The sequence below is a fragment of the Ciconia boyciana genome, chromosome 2 (genome assembly GCF_034638445.1).
Source record: "Ciconia boyciana chromosome 2, ASM3463844v1, whole genome shotgun sequence".
NCBI classification, from domain to species: Eukaryota; Metazoa; Chordata; class Aves; order Ciconiiformes; family Ciconiidae; genus Ciconia; species Ciconia boyciana.
Genome location: NC_132935.1, coordinates 71,257,341 through 71,278,074, shown reverse-complemented (window position 1 = coordinate 71,278,074; position 20,734 = coordinate 71,257,341). Strand labels below are relative to the sequence as shown.

At 40.8% G+C, this 20,734-nt stretch overlaps 2 protein-coding genes across 2 annotated transcripts in view; both read right to left on the bottom strand.

Moving 5' to 3' along the window:
- CLPTM1L (CLPTM1 like) overlaps window positions 1-11,969 on the bottom strand; it is a 29,535-nt gene extending 17,566 nt beyond the window's left edge. Inside the window, exons 1-6 of the mRNA XM_072852949.1 lie at window positions 11,643-11,969; window positions 10,717-10,817; window positions 8,582-8,771; window positions 7,204-7,346; window positions 5,143-5,221; window positions 1,093-1,210 (exon numbers count right to left, since the gene is read on the bottom strand). Coding sequence (XP_072709050.1) covers window positions 1,093-1,210; window positions 5,143-5,221; window positions 7,204-7,346; window positions 8,582-8,771; window positions 10,717-10,817; window positions 11,643-11,852 — 841 coding nt within the window. The 5' untranslated portion in view covers window positions 11,853-11,969. The remainder of the gene's footprint in view (window positions 1-1,092; window positions 1,211-5,142; window positions 5,222-7,203; window positions 7,347-8,581; window positions 8,772-10,716; window positions 10,818-11,642) is intronic.
- A 2,621-nt stretch (window positions 11,970-14,590) lies between these two features.
- Window positions 14,591-20,734, bottom strand: part of LPCAT1 (lysophosphatidylcholine acyltransferase 1) — a 71,027-nt gene continuing 64,883 nt past the window's right edge. The window contains exon 15 of the mRNA XM_072852947.1: window positions 14,591-16,534. The gene's annotated coding sequence lies outside the window, so the exon portion shown is untranslated. The remainder of the gene's footprint in view (window positions 16,535-20,734) is intronic.

The window sequence follows — 20,734 nt, the reverse complement described above, 5'->3', positions numbered from 1 at the left end:
AATTTTATTGAACAAACAACACTGAGTAGTATGGAAGCAGCATTACCCCTGCATGTGTCTCTTGGGACACTAGTAGAATACTGCATCTATCTGCACTAAAAAAAGATAAACTGGGAAGGATTTAAGAATCATTAAAATAATACAGCACAGGAGCTTTTAAGATCTCTTGGCCTGAAAAAAAGTTTAAATTGCTATCTGAAGAGCTTAAAAAGAGAGGATCAGAAAAAAATCCTACATTCATATACAACAACACCAGTTCAGTTACGATGTAGTTCCTTACCCTAGCATAAAGAAGCCAACTACAGTCTAGCAAGAGAAAACTAAGTCAGCAAAGATAACCCTGAAAATAAGATGTGGATTTTTAAGAGTGGTGATTAGACTCATAAAGGTGTGCATCAGTGGAACAAACATTTAAAGACAGTAAACGCTTGGCTATACCATCACCAACACAGAGCTTATGAACTTCAGAGTGAAAGTGTACTCTTACTCCATTACATTTAAGCAAAACACAGAATTTAATAGTTTCAATGCATGTAAAGCCTCCAGTTTATCTGAATTACCTTATAAATTTGTAACTGAGCCAAAGTGAGCGCCAGCCAGTTCTGAAGTGTCAGAAGCAGTATGATCAGAACCCAGATTCCTTCTTCACGCTCAGCTTCAGCCCAAAGACTTTGCTATGCCCGCCTGTTTTTCACTGTAGGTTTATGGCTACAGTGAGCAGCTATATATAGCTTATATCAAAGCTTATGAAACACCAATCCAGCTTTTCTGTTCCACGGATGACAGGGGAAACCTGTGGTGAAAATTCTCTCCTCTATTTTGGCGTCTTATGCTTTTATAGTAGTACTATCCAAATAAAATTTATTTAAAAAATGGTTAATTCACCTCTGTATTCTTGTTTCCTACCACATGTCAACATTTTATTTCCATCTTTACCTTAAGGTAAAACAACTTAAGATTTGTAGCATTAAACCTTTTCACCAGCTAATCAGAATGAAGAGAGAGTTAAGTGTCATCTATGCACTTACAAGAAAAAAATTTTAAGGGTTGGGCTTTTTTTTGGCCTAAAGTCATTAAAGATAAAAAACATACCAAATTGTTGGAGGGAGTACACAGCATCCTGCATGTGGATCCAAAATCTGAGTTTTCCAAGAGATATTTTGTCATATGACACTGTAAGAGGTAGCTCTGTTGTTGAACGATTTATAACCTGTATTTCAAAAAGATATAGTTTCATTTTTAATAGCAGAAAAATTGCAACAATTATTTCCATTCATTTTTTTTAAATAATGGAAAGTGATTATATCACACTATGATTTAATCACACAATTTTAAGAGCTCAGTTTGTTTTTTGAAAGGGAATAAGATCTTAGACTTCTATACTATGCTTGAAGTCTTTGGGTTTTTTTCCAAGAAATGCTAAATTAGCAGTTTGTTCTGTTCAAGTTCTTATAGCAACCTCACTGTTACTGTATACAAATGCCTCTGAGACATGTACATAAAGTTCCCTCTACTGGTCTCAGCTCAAGTGGGAAAAGTGTGCTTAAGATAATTCTCTCTTTTGACAGTTCTTCTCTGAATGTATATGCTAAGATTACCTAAACTAGCAGATTAAAGGAAAAAAAAAAATCATATCCCAAAGGCCATAGTCAGAACTTTACTAAATTGAGGCTGTTTCTGAGAGAACTTAAAGTTACAACAACTCATACCAAAACAAAAGGTGGGGAAGGAAGATGATCCTACTTGCTCGGACTGGTGAAAACACCACAGCTAAAGCTAAGCAAGCTACTCTGCCTGCAAGACTTGGGATATGGGGTGTCACAGAAATCTTCTTCCTGCTCCAAGTGAAATAAATTTCAGCTAATCCTCCTGTGTCTTCTACACTTTAATTAAGAGAACTACTTGGGGCCCCCTAAAAAAAAAAAAGTCTTAAATTGCCTCAGCTCCTTCTGCATGATAGGTGACTGTCTCTCGAATAAGTTTAAAACAAAGAAAAAAAAATTGTCCTCACAGATGTTAGAATTCTCCACAGCTACCTAGGTACAAGTTCAGGCAGTATGTTTTAAACTTTTAAGGATTGCTCAAGACTACAGACAAGCAGGCACTCTGAACTGCAACAGTTCAAGATCTATTGCTCCTGGCTCCTAATTACTACCCAATCATAATTCCCATCTCCGAACTGCTACTCTACACTGTACCTGCTTCTACAGTAATTAGTCAGCTGACACCTATCTGAGATGAATAGGCTTCTTCTGATCCTCATGTTACAGAACATGGCTTTAGCCTCCCCACGTATCAGTCAGGTGTGAACTGGGGATTACCTTCACTCTCTCATTCACTCTTTCCTCCAGTGAGTACAAACAATTCTCAATCTCACCACCCTCCCAAGACCCTCTAAGCTTTTCAGACAGTGGCAGAACATGGAAGAGAAAGGGAAGCCGAAAAAGTTTTATAAATACAGCAGGGAGAAAGCTTGAGAAACTAAAATGGTGTTGGGGATCTCTGAACTGTCTGGAAAAAAACCCACAACAACAAACCAGGGTGAAAACAATGTGGTTAGAGCTGACGGCAGAGAATGCTGGCGAGATTCTACAGCTGTTTACCAAAAGCTACATAAACATCTTCCAGGCTGCTTCTCCTTTTTAAAGGATGCCTGTAATCCCTCCATTCTCATTCCAATTTCTCAGCCAATCAAAGATAGCATCGACATTTCTGGGAGAAAAGGAAAAGACATTTTATCTGTGCAGGACAGAGAGAAAGCAAAAATTTTGCAAATGCATGGGTAAATCACGTGCAGCAAGTGCACTCTACACAGACAAAGCACTACTGAGGAGTTAGGGGTAGCACAGGGAGAAAATCGGATTGCAATACAAGACAGAGATAGGAATTCTTCAACACCAAAAGCAAATTAAATTAACATACAAAGATTGGAAGAATGAACTCTTTCTCAATTAACAACTAAAAGTCCACAAGCGCTGCCTCACAACCTAGTTGAGTGTGATGGTTGCTAAGCCTTTGAAAACTAGGAAGTTACCAAACCTCTGCAATACAACCTACTCTTGTAGTACGGCCTCAGAACATCACATATTACTTCTAGCGCTCTACTTTATTAGTCCTACAAAACAGTGTGTAAACAAAGTGAGTAAGTTCAGCGGTATGAATTTTAAAGTTTTCTCTTTATTAAATCAGAATCCTGTGCAATCTCCAAATCCCCAGCATTGGTAAGAACACGAGGAACACATAACCTGTAGACTACAGTACTTACCTTAGAAGACCTACATCTGGATCAAAATAATAGTCAGTTCAAAATCTACACAGCCTAGCACAAGCAGGGAAAAATGCATTTTCAGCTCCATGACTTTTAGGTTGGGCATACCAAACAGACAGCATCTGTGCCCCTATTTACAGTCAAATGCCAACCTTGCTCCACAAAAGCTGTATCATCTTCCCTTATTCTTTCCTGCTCTTCACTTACTCCTCATTATCTCACAGTATGCATACTATTAGACCACTCTTTCTGCAGGGCTTGCGAGCAGTTTGGCAAGTCACTACTGAGAAGTCACGTAAGCCAGTGCTGAAGGGGAAGTTTGCTGGTTTTGACGGAATAGTCTTTGCAGCACTTCTCAGGATCTTTAACAGCTTTAAGGCAGTGAGTTACAATAGCATTAACCGTGACATGCATGACAACTGCAGGAATGCTATTAATAACATGAGTATGCTAAGTTTATTTGTAAACAGGGTACATGACTTGACCAGTTAGAAGCTCATATGAATGTACTGAACTGAATGAGCTGTGGCAAGAAACTTAAAACAAAGGACAATGACCACTGATAAAGACATCACAAAAGTATATCTAAAGAAATACTGAACAAAACTATCTGCTACCAAGACTTGTAACAAATGCTCAGAAGTTTATTTTGCTGAACAAGCTTGGGGTGGAGGGGATACAAGTTCTTAAAGAAGATTCTCCCCAACACTAAGGCACAAAATTCTTTGTCTGAGCTAAAGTTAATTAATTGGAAAGACAGTTTAGAAGGTCTATGCAAAGTTTACATCTACCAAGACTTCAATCTAGAAGATGCTGAATCCAGACATGCTCATTTAACAGTTTTGAGACATTCCCCAAGACTTTTGTTCTCAGCAACTCTGATTGCTAAATTCTAGTCAGTGCAATTGAAAAGAACTGCAGGGCTTAACTAAGAGCTGCTAAGATGAACATGGTTTAGATGCAGGGGACTGCCATGTGTAACTTGTAGTAAAGGAACTGCATGATTTCCCACAAGAGAAGAGTTGGGCAAAAACTGAATACAGAAAATTCTATTTAAATGTATAAACCCCCCCCCCCTTTTTTTTTTTTTAACTGCAGGGGTGACTGAACACTAGAACAGGTTGCCCAGAGAGGCTATGGCATCTCCATCCTTGGATATATCCAAAACGTAACTGGAGAAGGTCCTGAGCAACCCGCTCTAGGTATCCCTACTCTGAGCAGGGACATTGGACTAGCAATCTCCAGAAATCTCATCCAATCTCATCCTTCTGTAATTCCATTATTGAAGTTTCTAAGTCCTGATTTGTTTGAGTGCACAAAATTATTTGATGTACTGCCAACACCAAGCTTTCAGGTGCTCAAGTTACTCTAACATGATAGAGAGCACCACCAGAAAATTTAACCATGACCTTTTCAAGATAAGAGAATAGCTACTGACTTATCTCAGCATAGCTCCAGTATCAGCTGTGTTCAGTATGCTCATTTCCCTAGAAGATATCAGAAGCCGCTCTGGGATGCTAACACAACTTCTTCAGCTTAGGGAGTCAAATTGCTCATGAGACTCCTCCCACCACAGCTGGTGCTGCAGTGATGTCCTCCATATCCACTCAAAAGGCAGAAGCAATGGAATCCAAATATCTTTTGGTGAAATAGAAGGGAATGCTTGGCAGATACTTCTGCCAGAGGGGAGTCTCAAAACCCAGATCCAGCCTCTGCAATTACCACAGTTGACCACATTAAGTTAAACAGTCATTGATAGAGTCCTTTTGTGAATTTATACTTTTTCATTACAGCAAACAACCTATGAAAAAATCTTAATTAAAACAACATTGAAGATTACTGTTAAAAGTAATTAAAGGTATTCTACTACTCACCATCAAATCTTTCACTCTGTTGCTTAGCTGATCAATAAATAATATTGGAAGGTAATGCACTGTCTTCCCCAATTGAACCCTAGGATGTTTAAACATGGATTTTATGACTGTAGTGATCTAAAAAGAAAACTACTTTTATTCAAATTAGCACTCATTCATCACTTTCAGATCTACCCATGTAGATATTTCCCACCATCTTTTCAGGCACATTTTCTTTTAACACACAGCAAGAAAGAAGCCACTAGCCTAGAGTCTTTCATTGAGAAATGTCTGTATAAAAAATTAGGCATGTCACATTTCTCCTTTTAGTTTGTTTTTACTTTTCTGTAGAAAGAAAGAATAAGCAAAAAAAAAAGGACAAATGAAATTGGTTGTGATGATGCTGAAGCTGTTGCATGACCAAGGGTAGAGAAAATTAAAAAGTTTGTTGAAGAGAAACATGCTGAAGCTTACTACCATATATTTGCATCCTTTGTCTCAAGTATCCCTCTCCTACTGTAACAATGACAACTCTCCACCATCTCCCCAACTTCTCTGCACCCCCAATGACATCTATCAGGTCAGCAACAGCACATGCTCTAGCTAGCATGGGACTATGAACATGATGGCTGGTACGCACACAGGAAGGCTAGATACTACTGGAGAGAGTGCACAAGGAGCAGAAATCTTCTCTGCCTTCTCTTTAACAGAAGCTCTGGTTTGGATTGCTCTATCACCTCACCATCCTGCATGAAACCAACAGAAACTTCCCAGCCTTTGAGCCCTCTACAAAATTGACCACTGGGAAGTTATTTAGCAAATTACAACCTATATGCAACTGCTTTGTCAGTATCTTAGAAAAGTATTTAAACTAATGTCCTAAGAGAGACAAATTCTTGAAGTTCTTCACTAGAAAGGCAGTTATCTACACTGTGATGTTCTCGGTGAAAGTCTATGGAACTAGCAAAATGGAGCTTTTTAAAGTCTGAAAGCTGAATTTTAGTTGTTGACAAAAGAAAAAAGTCTCTATGCATCCTAAGAAAGACTGCATACTAAATATACCATGAGCAACAGTAACATAGGAAAGTACTAAATCGAGGCTCAGAAATACTGCTTGGTTATTTAACTGCCGAGGTTTAGATTTCTATATAATAACTACAATTAAAGCTACTGCTAGTGGAATTGCAGCAGGCCATTTCATATCCAAACTATTTCCTGTATAATGCAATGACAAAACAGCAGTGATACGTATCTAAACATGACCAGAAAAAAATATCTTTGTTCATCAACCCCAGTCCAACCCCTTCTTGTTATGGGCCTATCTTATGAGTTACTAAGTTTATCTATTCTGGCTGGGAAGCTATCCCAGAACCCCAGGGTCTGCTGATTAAGCAACTACTTCTGGATTTAACAGGATACTTGCAGAGAAAGGCATCTACATACAGCAGCACAAGCCAATACAGCACTATTCATATGGTTAACACTGGAAGTAATTTAAGCAAGCTGTGAACAGAAGCTACTGCCTGCATTTAGTGGCCTAAAAATCTATCCCTGCGTTTTAGTATTTTCTTCAGAAAATTACATAATGTACGAACACACATTGTCAAAGTAAAATAAAACCAATCATAAAGGGAGAAAAAAGATGCCATAGGAGATCAGCTGTGCCTCTTCAGCACTTGCAGTTTGTACAGATAATTTGCAGATAAAGGATAACTGGAAAGGTCAAGGGCCAGTAATTGCTTTAAAGGCCAGAAGTATGATTTGAGAACAAGGGGGTATGAAGTCTGCTGTAGCATTTTACTTGTGTCTTTGTAGTTCTGCTTTTCTTACTATGATAACTCCATACAAAAAAGTATTCTAAACTCTGAGCTGCCCAGGAACAAGATATCTCCAATAACGTTTTCTAGTACATAATATCTTACTAAGTGTCACTACCAAAATGCAAGCATTAAGAGTATCTATTCTTGTCTCCTTAAATGCCAATTTAAACATAAAATACTAAAGGAGGCCAGGGAGGATTTTTGAAGAAATGTGCAGTAATTTTATAATAACAAATCTAGCAAAATTAAGTCATCGACTTACATCTTCATGTAACGGTGAACATCAGCAGGGAGGGATGATCCATCAAACACAAAATCTTCCACCATGACATTTAAAGTTAATCTTGACCTCCAGTGAGAGACAGGTTCATCTAGTGCATTGGTCTGTTTTTCTGCTTCAATTTGCTTTAAAAATACAATAAGCATACATACTCCTAAACAATACAGAATTTTGAATAGGATAATACTCTAACTCACAGAAAGCATGGAGTCATTAACTATATCGCAAAACAGAAGCCCAGTAAGAAACACTTTACCTTCATTTTGACCAGATCAAGTATTTTGCTCAAATACAACAGAACAGATTGTAAAGGCCCACCATAATCTGACACTGAAAAACTTCAGTGCCCATTCACAGCCTTGCTCATCAAGAATATATTCAGCTAATTAATCTTATTACCTTCGGAATGTGGATACTAGTCAGAAAACGTCACTTTGAAATAAGGACTGTAGAGTAATCAGATGTTACTTCAAAACAGTCAAAAGGATGTGGATGATCAACCATATTAATTTTGGGGAGTAAAAAGATCAGACCATTTGTTTTGAACTTCTGAGCTTCCAAGTGCTGTGTAAAGCAGTGCTGAAACCGAGTATGACCTTAGCTTTCAGTAGATGCTTATGCCCAGAGCATTCTACTTCCTTTTCTTTGGATGAATACCACCTGTTCTGACTTTTAGTGTTGGACTCTAGTCTCAACTCATTTTCAACTTTATTCTGACAGGATTTAGAAACAGCACTGCTGGCTACAGGCATATTTCAGATTCCAAAGAATAACAGAGTGAAGTTCTCAAGCTCCACTTAATATGAGGCACAACAGCCATTCACAAGTATTTCATTAAATAACACTACATTTCCCCCCCACCCCGGTGAGTAATCATAGCATTTGTCAAAGGATACTATCTTAGTCTCTTGAATTGAAGTGGAAAGTAAGAACATCCTAAAGGAAAAGAAGTGATTTGACATTGGTCACTCACCAATGTCAAAATCAAGTTCATGTCTCTATTTTATAAAAGCAAAGCACGTTATTTCACATGAATCCAATTCACTATAGAAAGCAGCATCATGCTGTTACAGAACAATACAGTATTTCTACCAAAAGCAATGAATCCTTAAAGAAGTAATGTTAACTAGGGAAGTGTTTTAACAGCAGCCGGTGTTACAGAGGGCTCTACCTTTGCTGTGCTGAGCGGTCTACTATTAACATACAAGGCGATAATCAAGAAGAGGGGTTTTAATTTTTTTTTTCCTAATATCATCATTAGTGTAAAGATGCAAGCACAGCAGATGCTAACATTAGAAGTGTCTATAAAATAAATTACTTTTTTTGCAGTTGTTCACCTATAGATGAAAAAACCACCTACCTGTGTGGCTGATTCTCCAGTGAGCAAATTAATCTCTTCTGGTTTAGGGACCATGTATGTGGTCAGAGGGCTTACTATATGCACCTGCTTACCGTCATGCCAAGGCAAAATGCCAGCATGATGAAGAAATACATATGCATATAATGTGCCATTATTTCGGGTTTTCTTTGGTACAGAGACATTCACTGTCCTAAAATACAAAATAAATACATTATGAGATGACATAGCACATGCTGAAATATTTAGCTGTTACATATAAGGATCACTGAAGGTGTTCTGAAGCAAGAAAAAAAAGGTTGAAGACATAAAAAAAAGGAAGAGACATTTGGGTTGCCTGGCACACAACAATTAGTTCTGGCTAATCTGCCTAATGAGCCATGGCTGGATGGGATCAATTTATATATTCCAATATGTATCACAATATTTGCATTTCCAAAGTTTTACTATTATCTTATGATACTTTACTCTTTGTCCAATTAATACCTTATTACCCTAGATAACACAGGACTGCATAATCAGTTCTTTTGTTGCTTTCCCCTGCTGATAGGTCATAGGGCCAAAATTATCACAGCACTTGTAGAAAATAGCCTTCCATGTGCCGAATATGTATCAGATTGTATACATGATGCAAAGTTTAAAAAGAAAAATCACAAACTTTTGCCAAGTACTTTGCATTAATAAAGTACCTTCTCAGCTATGGCATGCTAAGCACAGAACTCTAGATTGGAGCCCCAAACCATGAAGTTACTCCCCTTGTGTCAGCCAAGAAATCATCCTACTTGCAACCCTGCATAATGCCTCCTCTAGTCCTGTAAATTTGCTCAGGTTATTTTGCTCTGACTACTTTCAATGGCTTAGCAGACTCTGTCAGTGAAACAATTCTTATATTTTCATGTCTGTCTGAAGTTTAATATGACCTAAACTGCAGACCAATGTGTTCTTTAATTATAGGAAATGCAAAGCGTGAAAGAACCTGAGAGACTCTGCGACAAGAGAGTCAAGAATAAGGCGACTATTTTAAACAAAAAAAGGCGAGGCAGCAAATATGAAGTATAAAACAAGTAGTTCTAATAATTTTAATAGTATAGAGTCATACGCAGAATGCAGTGTTATACTCAGAAATTTGTCTAGGGGCAGAATCTTATTTCATCTTAGCACCAGCACCTCTTCAGAAGATGTCAAAACCCTAAACTACCAGAAAAAGGTTTACTTTTGTGATTATTAGCACGGAAACAGTTATAGAAAAGCATGTTGCTAAAATACTGGAAAAGAGAACATGGTTTGACTTCTTCCAAGTTCTATTCCAGGTCTGAAGCCACAGCTATTAAAAACAAAACATCACGTAGCTAGTAGACTGGCTACACATGTCATTAGAGAAAAGTCTGAAGAATTTAACAATGGAAAGCCATTTTTACTATTATAAGCAACGCACACTTTTACAAAACATTTGTCTATATGGCTGAAAGCAGTACGCCGATCCAAACTAACCACTACTTAAGTTTACCACATCATACGTACATTACTGATCTAGCACAGCTAGTAAGATGAACGTTTAGAGTGGAATCTGAAAATTAAGATAGACAACATAGGACAGCGTTCAAGATTTGTAAATCTACAGGAGGGGAACAGCCGTTTCTGTCTTTACTGTATAGCTTTGTTTTGCACGCTTTATTTCTTGCAACTATGAGATGATTTTCAGGGTAAAAGCTTGTCTAGGAGCGTATTCCTCAGCGCCAGGTGAGCTTGGCACACCATTTCCATCAAGGCAGGCACTTCACCAATGTTTAATTCATAAAATATTCTAGGAACCTTTAATTAAAGAAAAAAATACTGTTTTTATTAACAGCAGCACTTTGTCCTCAACTCTAAGGCTGAAATCCAACTAACATCTTTCCTGCCTTAATATGGCAAATACAGTTATTACTTTATGAAAACAAGCGTGAACTGAATAGCCTGTACAGCACACAAAACCAGCTTTAACCCCAAAACAAAGAACACAAGAACAACAATTCTACTCTTTCAACACAGCTATCGTGAACAGGCTACCTTGCTTCATGCATACTTCCATACATGTAACTACTAGTTAGGATCCATACTTCAGAATTAAGAAAAGAACTCGTAGTTTGGATACCTACCTTTCAAATTTAGACTCAATATCAAAATCCTCCACATTCAAAACCAGATCTATATTACTCTCAGCACCAATGCTTGACCGTGTGGTAGTATACACGCTTAACTGAAATCAAAGCACAGCACAGAGGAATCAGAGTACAGAAATATTAAATTCACGCATCAGTATGCCTGGAGTACAGATCTGTATTTCAGCTTTGCTAATTTCCCCAGTCACACGACGGTTACACACACTGGGAAAGAAAACAACGTACTCCAAAATAAGTCTAACACAGCTTTCAGGTATCCCTTCTCTCCTTTTGGGGGCAGAAACACACTGTAACACAGCCGCTAAACGCATTTTAAGAGGATGACCCGTTCTTGAAGTCAAAGACCCCTAAGTAAGTCGAGCCATTGAGGCGGCTCTCTGCAGCGTACGTGCCAACAGATACGCGGAATCGAACCCCCCAACTCGCTCTCGCCCTGCCCGTGCTCCGGCCGCGGGCGCTACCGGCGGGGCAGGGGCAGGGGCAGGGGCGGCCCGCACGGCGCGCCCGCAGGCCGCTCCCGGTTCCTGCCTCCCCCCCCGCCCGGCGCCGGCCGCAGCATCGCGGGGGGAGAACGAGGGAGCTGCGCGCTCGGGCGGCGGGCAGGCCACGCGTGACCGCGGCCGTCAGCCGAGTCAGCGCGGCGCTCCCCGCACCCAGCAGCGCGGCGCCGGAGACGGAGGAGGCAGGCCCGGGCAGGCACCACCGCTCCTGCCTCCAGAGCGGGACCGGAGCCCGCGCGGTGCCGAGGCGCCCGTTCCGCGGGCGGTTAGCCGAGCGGTCAAAGGCCGAAGCGGGGTCCGGCCGCCTCCCTCGGCGGCGCGGGCTGCTGCCGGCGCCTCCGCAGGCCGGGCGCTCGCAGCCGCCCGCCCGTTTCCACCGGCTCGCCGCTGCGCGCCGCTCACCTGCAGCTTGGGCCTCCGCGCCAGGTAGGGCCAGACGCACCCCGCCGCACCGCCCCCCGCCGCCGGGCAGGGCCGCGTGTAGACGATGCCGTACATCACCCAGCACGTGTGCGCCACGTACACGGCGAACACCCCCACCACCAGGCTGGTGAACGAGCTGCGGCTCAGCATGGCCATGGCGGCGGCCGCCCCCCACACCCCGCTCGGCATCCGCCGGGCCGCCCCGCCGCCGCCGCTCGCGCATCCCCTCCCAGCCAACCGCCCCGCGTCCGTCACTTCCGGCGGGCGGGGGAAGCGCCGCCCCGCCGCCTAGCAACCGGCGCGGGGAGGCGCCCGCCCCGGGGACACGGCCCAGCCTTGCGGCGGGCGCGTCACGGCGTGACGTCAGGGATCGGCGCCCGCCGCCGCTAGGGGGCGCTGAGGGGAGGGGCCGGCGGGCGGCAGCGCTGCTGGCTGCCGTCACGCCGGGCGGGGGCCGGCGGAGCTCAGAGCGGCCGCTGCCGAGAGGGCTTCGGGCGCGTCCCTGCGGCTCTCCAGCAGGGGCCAGCAAGGGGGTGCGGTGCCTGTTACGTTTGGGGCCCCTCAGAGCGACTAGAGGTCTGGGAAGGGCGCGTGACGTCAGGCCAGGCAGCCGAGGTGGCGGTGAAGGGGGAGGAAGAGGAGGCTCCTGTGCCCCACCCATCCACCCCCGGGAGCCAGCTCCGGCGGGAGAACAGGAGAGACAGCTTGGGGCTTCGTACAAAGGAGTCCTAATAATAATAAAACCCTCCAGCAGTCTTAACAAGAAATCACCTGTGATGACGCAGATCAAAGGCAGTGCAGTATGATACAAAGAAGTTCGGGAAAGGCAGGGAGCAGCAGGGGCAGGCAGTGGCGGAGGTGGCAGCTCCCAGGAGGAGGGAAGGGGCCGCTGTCCAGCCACCAGCGGCCGAGGGAAGCAGCCCGCGGGCCGCGCTCCTGCCCAGCAGGCGGTCAGGCTCCGCTCTCGCAGGCCTGAGCTACCACGCGTTGCCCCTCAAGGGAGCTGGGAAGGCGCTTCCAGGCCCTGCGCTAGGAGTAAAAAAGGAGCGTTTCTTGTGGTCCTCACCTCTCCGCTCCGGTGGTGTCAAGCAGGAGAAAGTGGTGACAAGGGTGCGTACCTCACGTACACCTCCGCCACGCAGAAGGTACGCGGCGGCAGAAAAGGCACAAGCATGCGGTAAGAGACCACGGCCCACAACTCAGCGAGGTGGCACAACAGGGAGCTTCCCTGCAATGCAGACGAGCGAGGAAAAGGGCACTCGGGATGGTGAAGGGCGGGGGTAGTCTGTGGTGTTACTTTCAGCGCGTTGCAAGATGCGTAGAGCTTGGAAATACCCATCTTCACCTTCCCCCATGGTATCTTCTTTAAGAGAAGAAAGTGGTGGAGAGTAACAGGAAAAAGGTGGTAAGACAAGGGTGGGGAAGGAGAAGTGGCCACGATGTGAGGGTTCACGGCTCATGCTGCTACCTTAGCAGATCACGTCACCTGAAAAGACACTGAAACAAGAGCAGCGAGGAAGGGCTGGCTGCAGATTCAAACCCCGCCGGCTCCCTGTTGAACCAGGCAGCACAGCGGCAGGAGCCGCAGAGCAGGGCTGCGCAGAAGCAAAGCAAAGCTATAGCCTGTCGCCTCTGGCAGGCCTCACGCTACCCTGGCAAGCAGCAAGGAAAAACAGGGTTAAAACCAGATGGTATCAGGTAGGGGAGTCTTTACGCTTGGAAGAAAGAAATCTTACGTGCATTTTGTGCATTTGCACATCTGTAATATTTCATGAATAATATTCATTACAAAATGAAGTGATTGACAAGTGTTTGTGAAAGTGTACCGTGTTCTGATAGCATCCTCTGGCATTAGTTAAAACATCTTCTAGTGTAATCTGTTTTCATAAGTATAGAGCAAGTAAGTTATTTGCATTTTAGAGCAGAAAAAAAGGGAGAAGTGTATTTAAGCAAAAAAAGCTTCAGGTTTTAGAGCTTTTCTTCATAAGAAAGCGTGTCACTGCTGCATGACTATTAGGACTTCACTGAAAGAAGAAATAACTAGACTAAGTTCTGTTTTGGACAAATACAGTATTCAATCTTTTTTCTTACATACAATGAAATTATACGCATTTGCTATCACCTACAGATGTCTATTCTTTCACACAAACCACTGCATGACTAACCTGACTGGGCCAAAGAACATACTCAAAATCTGCATCCACCCCATGACTTGAAATTAGAGACTAACATTAAGAAAAACATTAACAAGTCTTCCCTTGAAATCTTCATATCATGATGAATGTCATGTCATTTCTCCGGTAAACTTCCCCAGTGTTTCATTTGTATTCTTAAAAATGTTTGTATTAATGGTTCAGCTTGTATCCACTGGACCTTATACCTTTTTCCACCCTCCGTTACAAATTTCTCATGTATGTAGGTATCCGGAGTGTTGGATCAGTCTTGTCTGTTTCCTGAATAAATACAGCTAGCCAGAGCTACCTCATTCTCATTTAGACAGACTTGTTCTCCAGACTTCTGGAGCCCCTTTTCTGAATCTTTTTTGATCTTTCGATATTCTTCTTTAAGCACAGAAAATAGAACTGGAGTGAATATCTCTGTCATCCTTAGGGGAAACAAAACAAAAAAACCAATAACCAAACCAAAAACCACACACCCACAGAAAAAAACCCGAACACCCCAAACCCAAACAAAAACCCCTTAAAACCCTGTAATTTCATACCCCCAGTTGTCAGGTAAACACACGCTGTTCTACACACACTGCCACAGAGAACATACATCAGCAAAGCACACCTAAACATATACGGACTCAGTCTTATTCACAATTATGATTTGTATCCTTACCCTTACTGTAAACCTTGTTATTTATAAAAAACTTAAATCTAAAAAAAAAAAAAAATCCAGAGGAAACCAAACTTTTTTTGTTTAATTTTTAATTTGGCTTCACGCTGAAAATTCAATTTACAAGCCATTCATAAGGAAAATGTCCAGTTGGGCAGAATGAGCCACGATTGTATACTGCACATCAACACTTGTAGTGTATCATTTAGTTCCCTTTTAGTAAATCATCATACGACTTCTATAGCATAGTTTAAGTGTCTGCATCATTTGGCTCAGTTCATCACACGCTATAGTCCATTTCAGCCTATCAGAGAACACAAAAAGAATGCTCAAATTGAGGTATTTCCTTTAAGAATTGACTGATCACTGGTATTCAGAGGTAATGTTAAATCATACAGTTTTAAACATTGAAAAATGTACAAAAACAAGTTCATTTTTAAAAAATATTATCCTTAGTCTTCCATGCATGTTAATAAAAAATATAAAAATCAAATTTGTAGCACTGAAGCTATACTTTTTGTTCTGCAAAAGTATTTCCACAATTGGAACCACAAGCTACAGTCGTCTTTAGTACACTACTTGTTTTTGCTTTTCAGTTATGAAGTATAGTCAGTTCAGTGCAAAGGTAATAGTCTATGTACACATACCATAGGAGCCATAGGAGGGAAATTTACAGCAGAAAATACGCATTCAGATTATTATTATCCAGTAGCACTACATATTGTTACAGATTTACACTGCATATCCAAGGGCTATTATAATAAAAAGCTTGCAGCCAGTATGCATCTTTAAACACACCAGGTCTGCCTGAGCAGCCTTGAAGTCAACAGAAGTTGTCCTACTGATGGAACAAGCACGTAATACCTTGCAAGTGAGTTCCTACAAAACAGCTTCCTGCTCTGTCAGCACAGGTTTTCAACTAAAAGCACCCTCTTCATGGCAGTGCCTAACTTGGATTCAGTAGCGGTAAGAGAAAATTCCAAAATTTGATCATTTAAAAGGTTAACTTTTTTGCTTTTGCATTTAAATTCTCAAGTGTGTTCAAAAACATATCAATATTTTTTCCAAAAAATATATAAATGATATCCTCAATGCAAGTTTAACAATAATTCAAGAGATCAAAACCTTTTTTTTTCTGAATTATTTCTCAGCTTGTTGATAACTCAATTTTATTCTTCCAAAGAGATGAACTAGTACCTGTGATCAAATTAGAAATGTCTTGCACACCTGCTGAGATGCTGGCAATTACAAAAAGGTTTAGAAAGTGGTCCCGTTGAGCAGATGCCAAATACTTTCAGCACAATGCTGCAACACTGACGTTGTATAGTACATAATACAAGGTTAGCAGATGCTTAGTCTTGGTTCTCCTCCAGGAAACAAAATCTATCACTTCTAAAGGAATTTACTTCTGACTTCAATTTCTAACGTTACTGATTTACATGGAGTTCTTAATACCCTTAGAGCAATTTGAGAAAGCAATATAAACAATTCACCAAACACAACCAACCATATAGACAAGCAGCTGCAACGGTTTTGCTTTTTGTCTAAGTATATACAATTGCTAAGGAGAGATGTTTAACTTAAGGAATTCTAATCCACATATTTAAAAATACAATTTAATTTCTAGATGTTTACTTAAAAACTGCTTTTTTAGTCTGGAAAGCACTGTCTAACCTAAACCTCCCTTATGAAATGTAAGAAATATTTTGCTTGAACTTCATTATAAAAGAAAACATAGGACAAAAATATATACTTAGGGCATACAAGATCCTTACAAGTTTATTTATTTAGCATTTAAAATACAAAATTGTCTTCATGCTGGATAGTGAATAAGAGACATGTATTTGGGTTTTCCCCATACACATTCATAGACTTAGAAATAACCTACTGTCAGATGAATTTCATTTCCAGTACCATGGTAGGATGAAAAGTGTCTGAGCTTCAGCTTTCTTCAGTATCCATGAGGAGACTTTGTTTGCTATCATATTTATAGTTGCTGCGTTCAGAACTTGGAAGTAAACAGGCACACACTGAAAGGGACATAGCAAGTCAGGAGTCAATCCAATTTCAGGTTTCGTTGTACTGTATTTCTAAATTTAATTTCTTATTGTTCATAGGAACAAGGAGAATCTCATAAGCTCTTTCAGACCTGCTGTCACCTGGACACACCTGCAGTGGTTAAAGTGTGGGAAAAGAAAAAGCAATCCTTCACCTAACAGCAGGCACAAGCTGAAGCAGTACACGGGCCCTTAGTTTTGGGTGGCATTACCAGAACATGACTTTAATATTCACCTGCCGTTTACAGCTCGGGGAGAAAAGTCCATGAATGTCACTTAAGCTTAAGAGGCAGCAAGGTGTCCCTCAGGCTGCAACACACCTACAAACAACAGACAGCACAAGCAAGAGCTGGGGACACAGAAAATTGAATTAACCAGCCCAAAAGGCAGAAAAGATCCTTCTTTACTGTGGGAAAAGGCCAGCTGCACAGCGAAAGCTTTGCTGCCACGCTAGCCTTGATGGGCTTTTCTACTTGCTGGTTCAGGACCAGAAGTTCAGCCTGATTTGTCTTCAACTGACTCTTTGGCTCAGAACTGGCACTCTCAAGTAATACCCCACTCATAATATCCAAATAATATTTTGATATTAAAATTACAAGAGTCGTTATGACTTTTCTCTTGCTTCTAACGTTTTTTGGTCAAAGTGAAAGAACCGAAGCTTAACGCTACATCCACAGATTATCATACAGCACCTTTTTCAAGATCCCCAAGCTCACCTCAAATAAGCTGGGATGTTTGTATGGCCCTGTGCAGTTTAGCTCAGAATAAAGCAGCATGACAACTATGTTGGTAAAAAAAACCCCAAATAATAAGTTAATTAACAGGAATAACTTGCTGAGGTGCAGTCTGTGCTAAGGTGATTCTACTGTTTCCATTCCCAGAGACTGATCATTTGAAAACTGCAAATGTCTTTACCAGTTACAGGTGGCCTCCAGAAGTTAGCCTGCACAGGAGTACTCTGCTCTGCCACTTTGCTAAAGAAAATGGAACAAGCAGCCGCTGCCATCACAAAACTAGTAAAATTATTTTGCCTAACAAGCTTCCAAGACAACCTAGGCAGAGTGTTAATTGCTGCAAAAGGCCTCAGTGTATTTCACAGAAACATAACCCCTCCATTTTATAAGCCTCTTAAATCCTCTGCTCTCTTGGTATCACCCACTTGAGTTTAATCCCATTACACATGATAAAGCACATCATACCATCTGGGGAAAAAGAAGCTGTTTTCTACAAAACAAATCATTGCTCCACTCATAAAAGACAAAATAATTAATATCTTGAAATAAACCTGAAAGGTTTCCTAGGGAAAGAAACTGTCTTAACTTGATCACTATGAGATGCAGGAAATATCTGCAAGTCCAGGCACATCTAATGGATGATCTCTCTTCTGCTGCATTCGCTCAGTAGTTTTACCTGAATATTATATAATTTATGCACATTTTGATTGCAATGTGTTGGCGTCTAACGTTTACCCAGTAAGGCAGTTTACCCAGTTCACTGCCTTAGCTATAGCATAGGACGATCGTGTTTGTTTCTCTGAGGTGGTACTGGAGGATTTTACCTGTAAAGAGGTCTTACAAGGTCCCTGTCATGGTTTGAATACTTTTTTCCAGTCTTCATAGGAAAAAGGCAGGGAGAGCAGATGAAACCCCACTGGCTGTGCTGCCAGTGACCTACACATTACTTGGATACACGATGCTGCAGTGCCTTCAAGAAATCATCCTCTGACTAAAGAACAGCTGGCTTAATTTCTACCTAGCTGGGACTGCAAAAGTAGCTGAATGACAGTCTCAGTTTTCCTGCTCATTTGTGAAACAGATCTTGTGGTTTTGCTGGACTGATTAATTTAATTAATAATCAATTATCAATGGCACTGATTACAAATTCTTACTTTCAATTTTGAACTGTTGGACCTACTCTTCCTCCTTTTTTGTAAAGGGTCTAGCCATATTAATTAGGTAATTGAAGTTTTCCAAATTAGCTGAAGTTTAAATACCTAAAAAGTAACAAACCATCTGAAGTACCTGGTTCACAGGGAACTTCTGTGCTTTAATATGAGTTTAGGAGCCAAACTTAAATTTTGCTAATGTAAAACTCTTGGCCAATATATTTGTAATTTCTTAATGCTAGGACACTAATGAAAGTGCTGCTAGAAAAAAGCAGAGGCTTCACATTAAGCAAAACGCAACATTTCAGAAGGTCTTATAACCCACACTCTGACGTAAAGGAAAACTGATCTGACTTAGAGTTTTTAAATAAAAAAATTTTTTTTTTTGCATCCTAGTTCAGTCCCATAATATATGCAAAGCTGTGCTGATATAGTTTTTCTGAGATCATGGGATCTACAGCATGTGCCAGTGAAAGAATACAAGTTGCAGAACTTGAGGTGTGTCCCCCCCCCCCCTTTTTTAAATAAGAATACCATTTTTGAAGGAGCAGAATGTGACTAAAACAGTTAACACGAAAAGCTGTACTTACCGCATGATAATATAACATAGGAAAAATAACTTAATGGCAATACCAAAGACGGCCTTGTAAGAGAACTCATAAATGAATAAAAATACATCTGCTTTAAACATTTATCAAGCTATCCAAATGTTAAAGTGCAACAATCCCTCTTCCAGAAAAATGTTTACTACCTATTATGAATAAAACCATATTCCAACCAGTCCAATACTTTAAACTACCAAACCTATTCAGTTTGCATGAAAATATTAATAAACCGCTATATACAAAACTTGACTATTTACTTCGGGCAGCTTTGCCACTGAAGAGGTTGCATCACTTCCTTACTGCACACGTGTCTCCTTTTCAACCTTTGTGACTTAAGGATTTATACCTTCAAAGTGGGATTAGCAAACACACACACACAAGCCTGGTTGCTTTTTATCATAGTAAGATTATTCTAGCTGCAATAAATGTATTGAAACATATAGTGTGATTCATTGGTATAAAATTAAGCGTACAACCCAATTTCTCCATAAGGCTTACAAATTGCCTATAATGCCTTTTAAGCCTATCTGCTTACAGCAGCAGACTCCTGTGAAATCTGTAATAGCACTTGCCTTACTGTTGTAGAGACAGTGGTTTAAACATGCTTTGCACCTCCTAAACATTTGCTTGGTTTTAGTGGAGTTTTGTTATGTTTGAAGAGATATAAATGAAGAAAAAAAAAGACAGTTTTTAGATATCTTGGATTTCATGATTTTCTGTGTTACTTTAAATACATTCAAAATACAGAGTATACTTGTTCAACCATATCAGAATAGCAAAGCTTTGGCTGGGCCTCTCATACAATATATAAAAATTCAGTCTGATGCAAGAGGTCTACTGGCAAGGGATGGCAGTATTACATAAAAGTAGTAAAATGCTCATCAGAAATGTCAAATGCCTTCACACCCTTGCATTTTTTGCGCAAGGATCATTTATGAAGTTAAATTGTTGCAAAGAACTGACGTAATTTCTTCATATGTCTCCCTGTAAATTTAGGGGCTGTTGATATCACCAGTTAAAATAAAGCAATGCATTTGTAAAGTCCGTAATATTTTAATTGAAAGCATTTACAGGTCAGTGTTTGGTGAAGGGGAAAGGAAGCTTTCACTTCTACCCTGACATTGCAGCAAGCCGCTGAAACTTGACTGTCGCAACCCAGCTGTTCCACAGTTGGGTGCCTTTTAAAAGGCTACTTATGTGGAACTACTAAAACATTTCAGCAGTCAGAGTTTGACAGATGAGTTGTAACGAACATTGCTGCAGTAATGCAATATGTTACAGGTCTCAGTTCTCAATAAAGTCCTGAGTTTACCACCCTACGGTAACATGGCTTTTCTGTCACTACGAGGCAGTCTAATATTATAGTCTTATATTCTACAGGTGCTAAAAATCACCTGAATTATATTAATTAGTCTCAGCTTCTGTTACATTATGCATGATCTAACAATGCTTCCATGCAGGCTGATCAGGACTTCACCCTATCATTCATCCTATTATGTCTCTACCTCGTTCAAAAATCTCACAAAAGAGGGAGCATCGCAATTCATTACAGAACCTAAGTGTGGGGTGGGGTTTTTTTGGTTTTTTGTTTGGGGTTTTTTGTGGTTTTTTTTTGTTTTTTTGTTTTTTTTTTTTTTTTTAAATAGTTGCTTCCACCAAGAGTACTTGCTCACCAAGCAAACA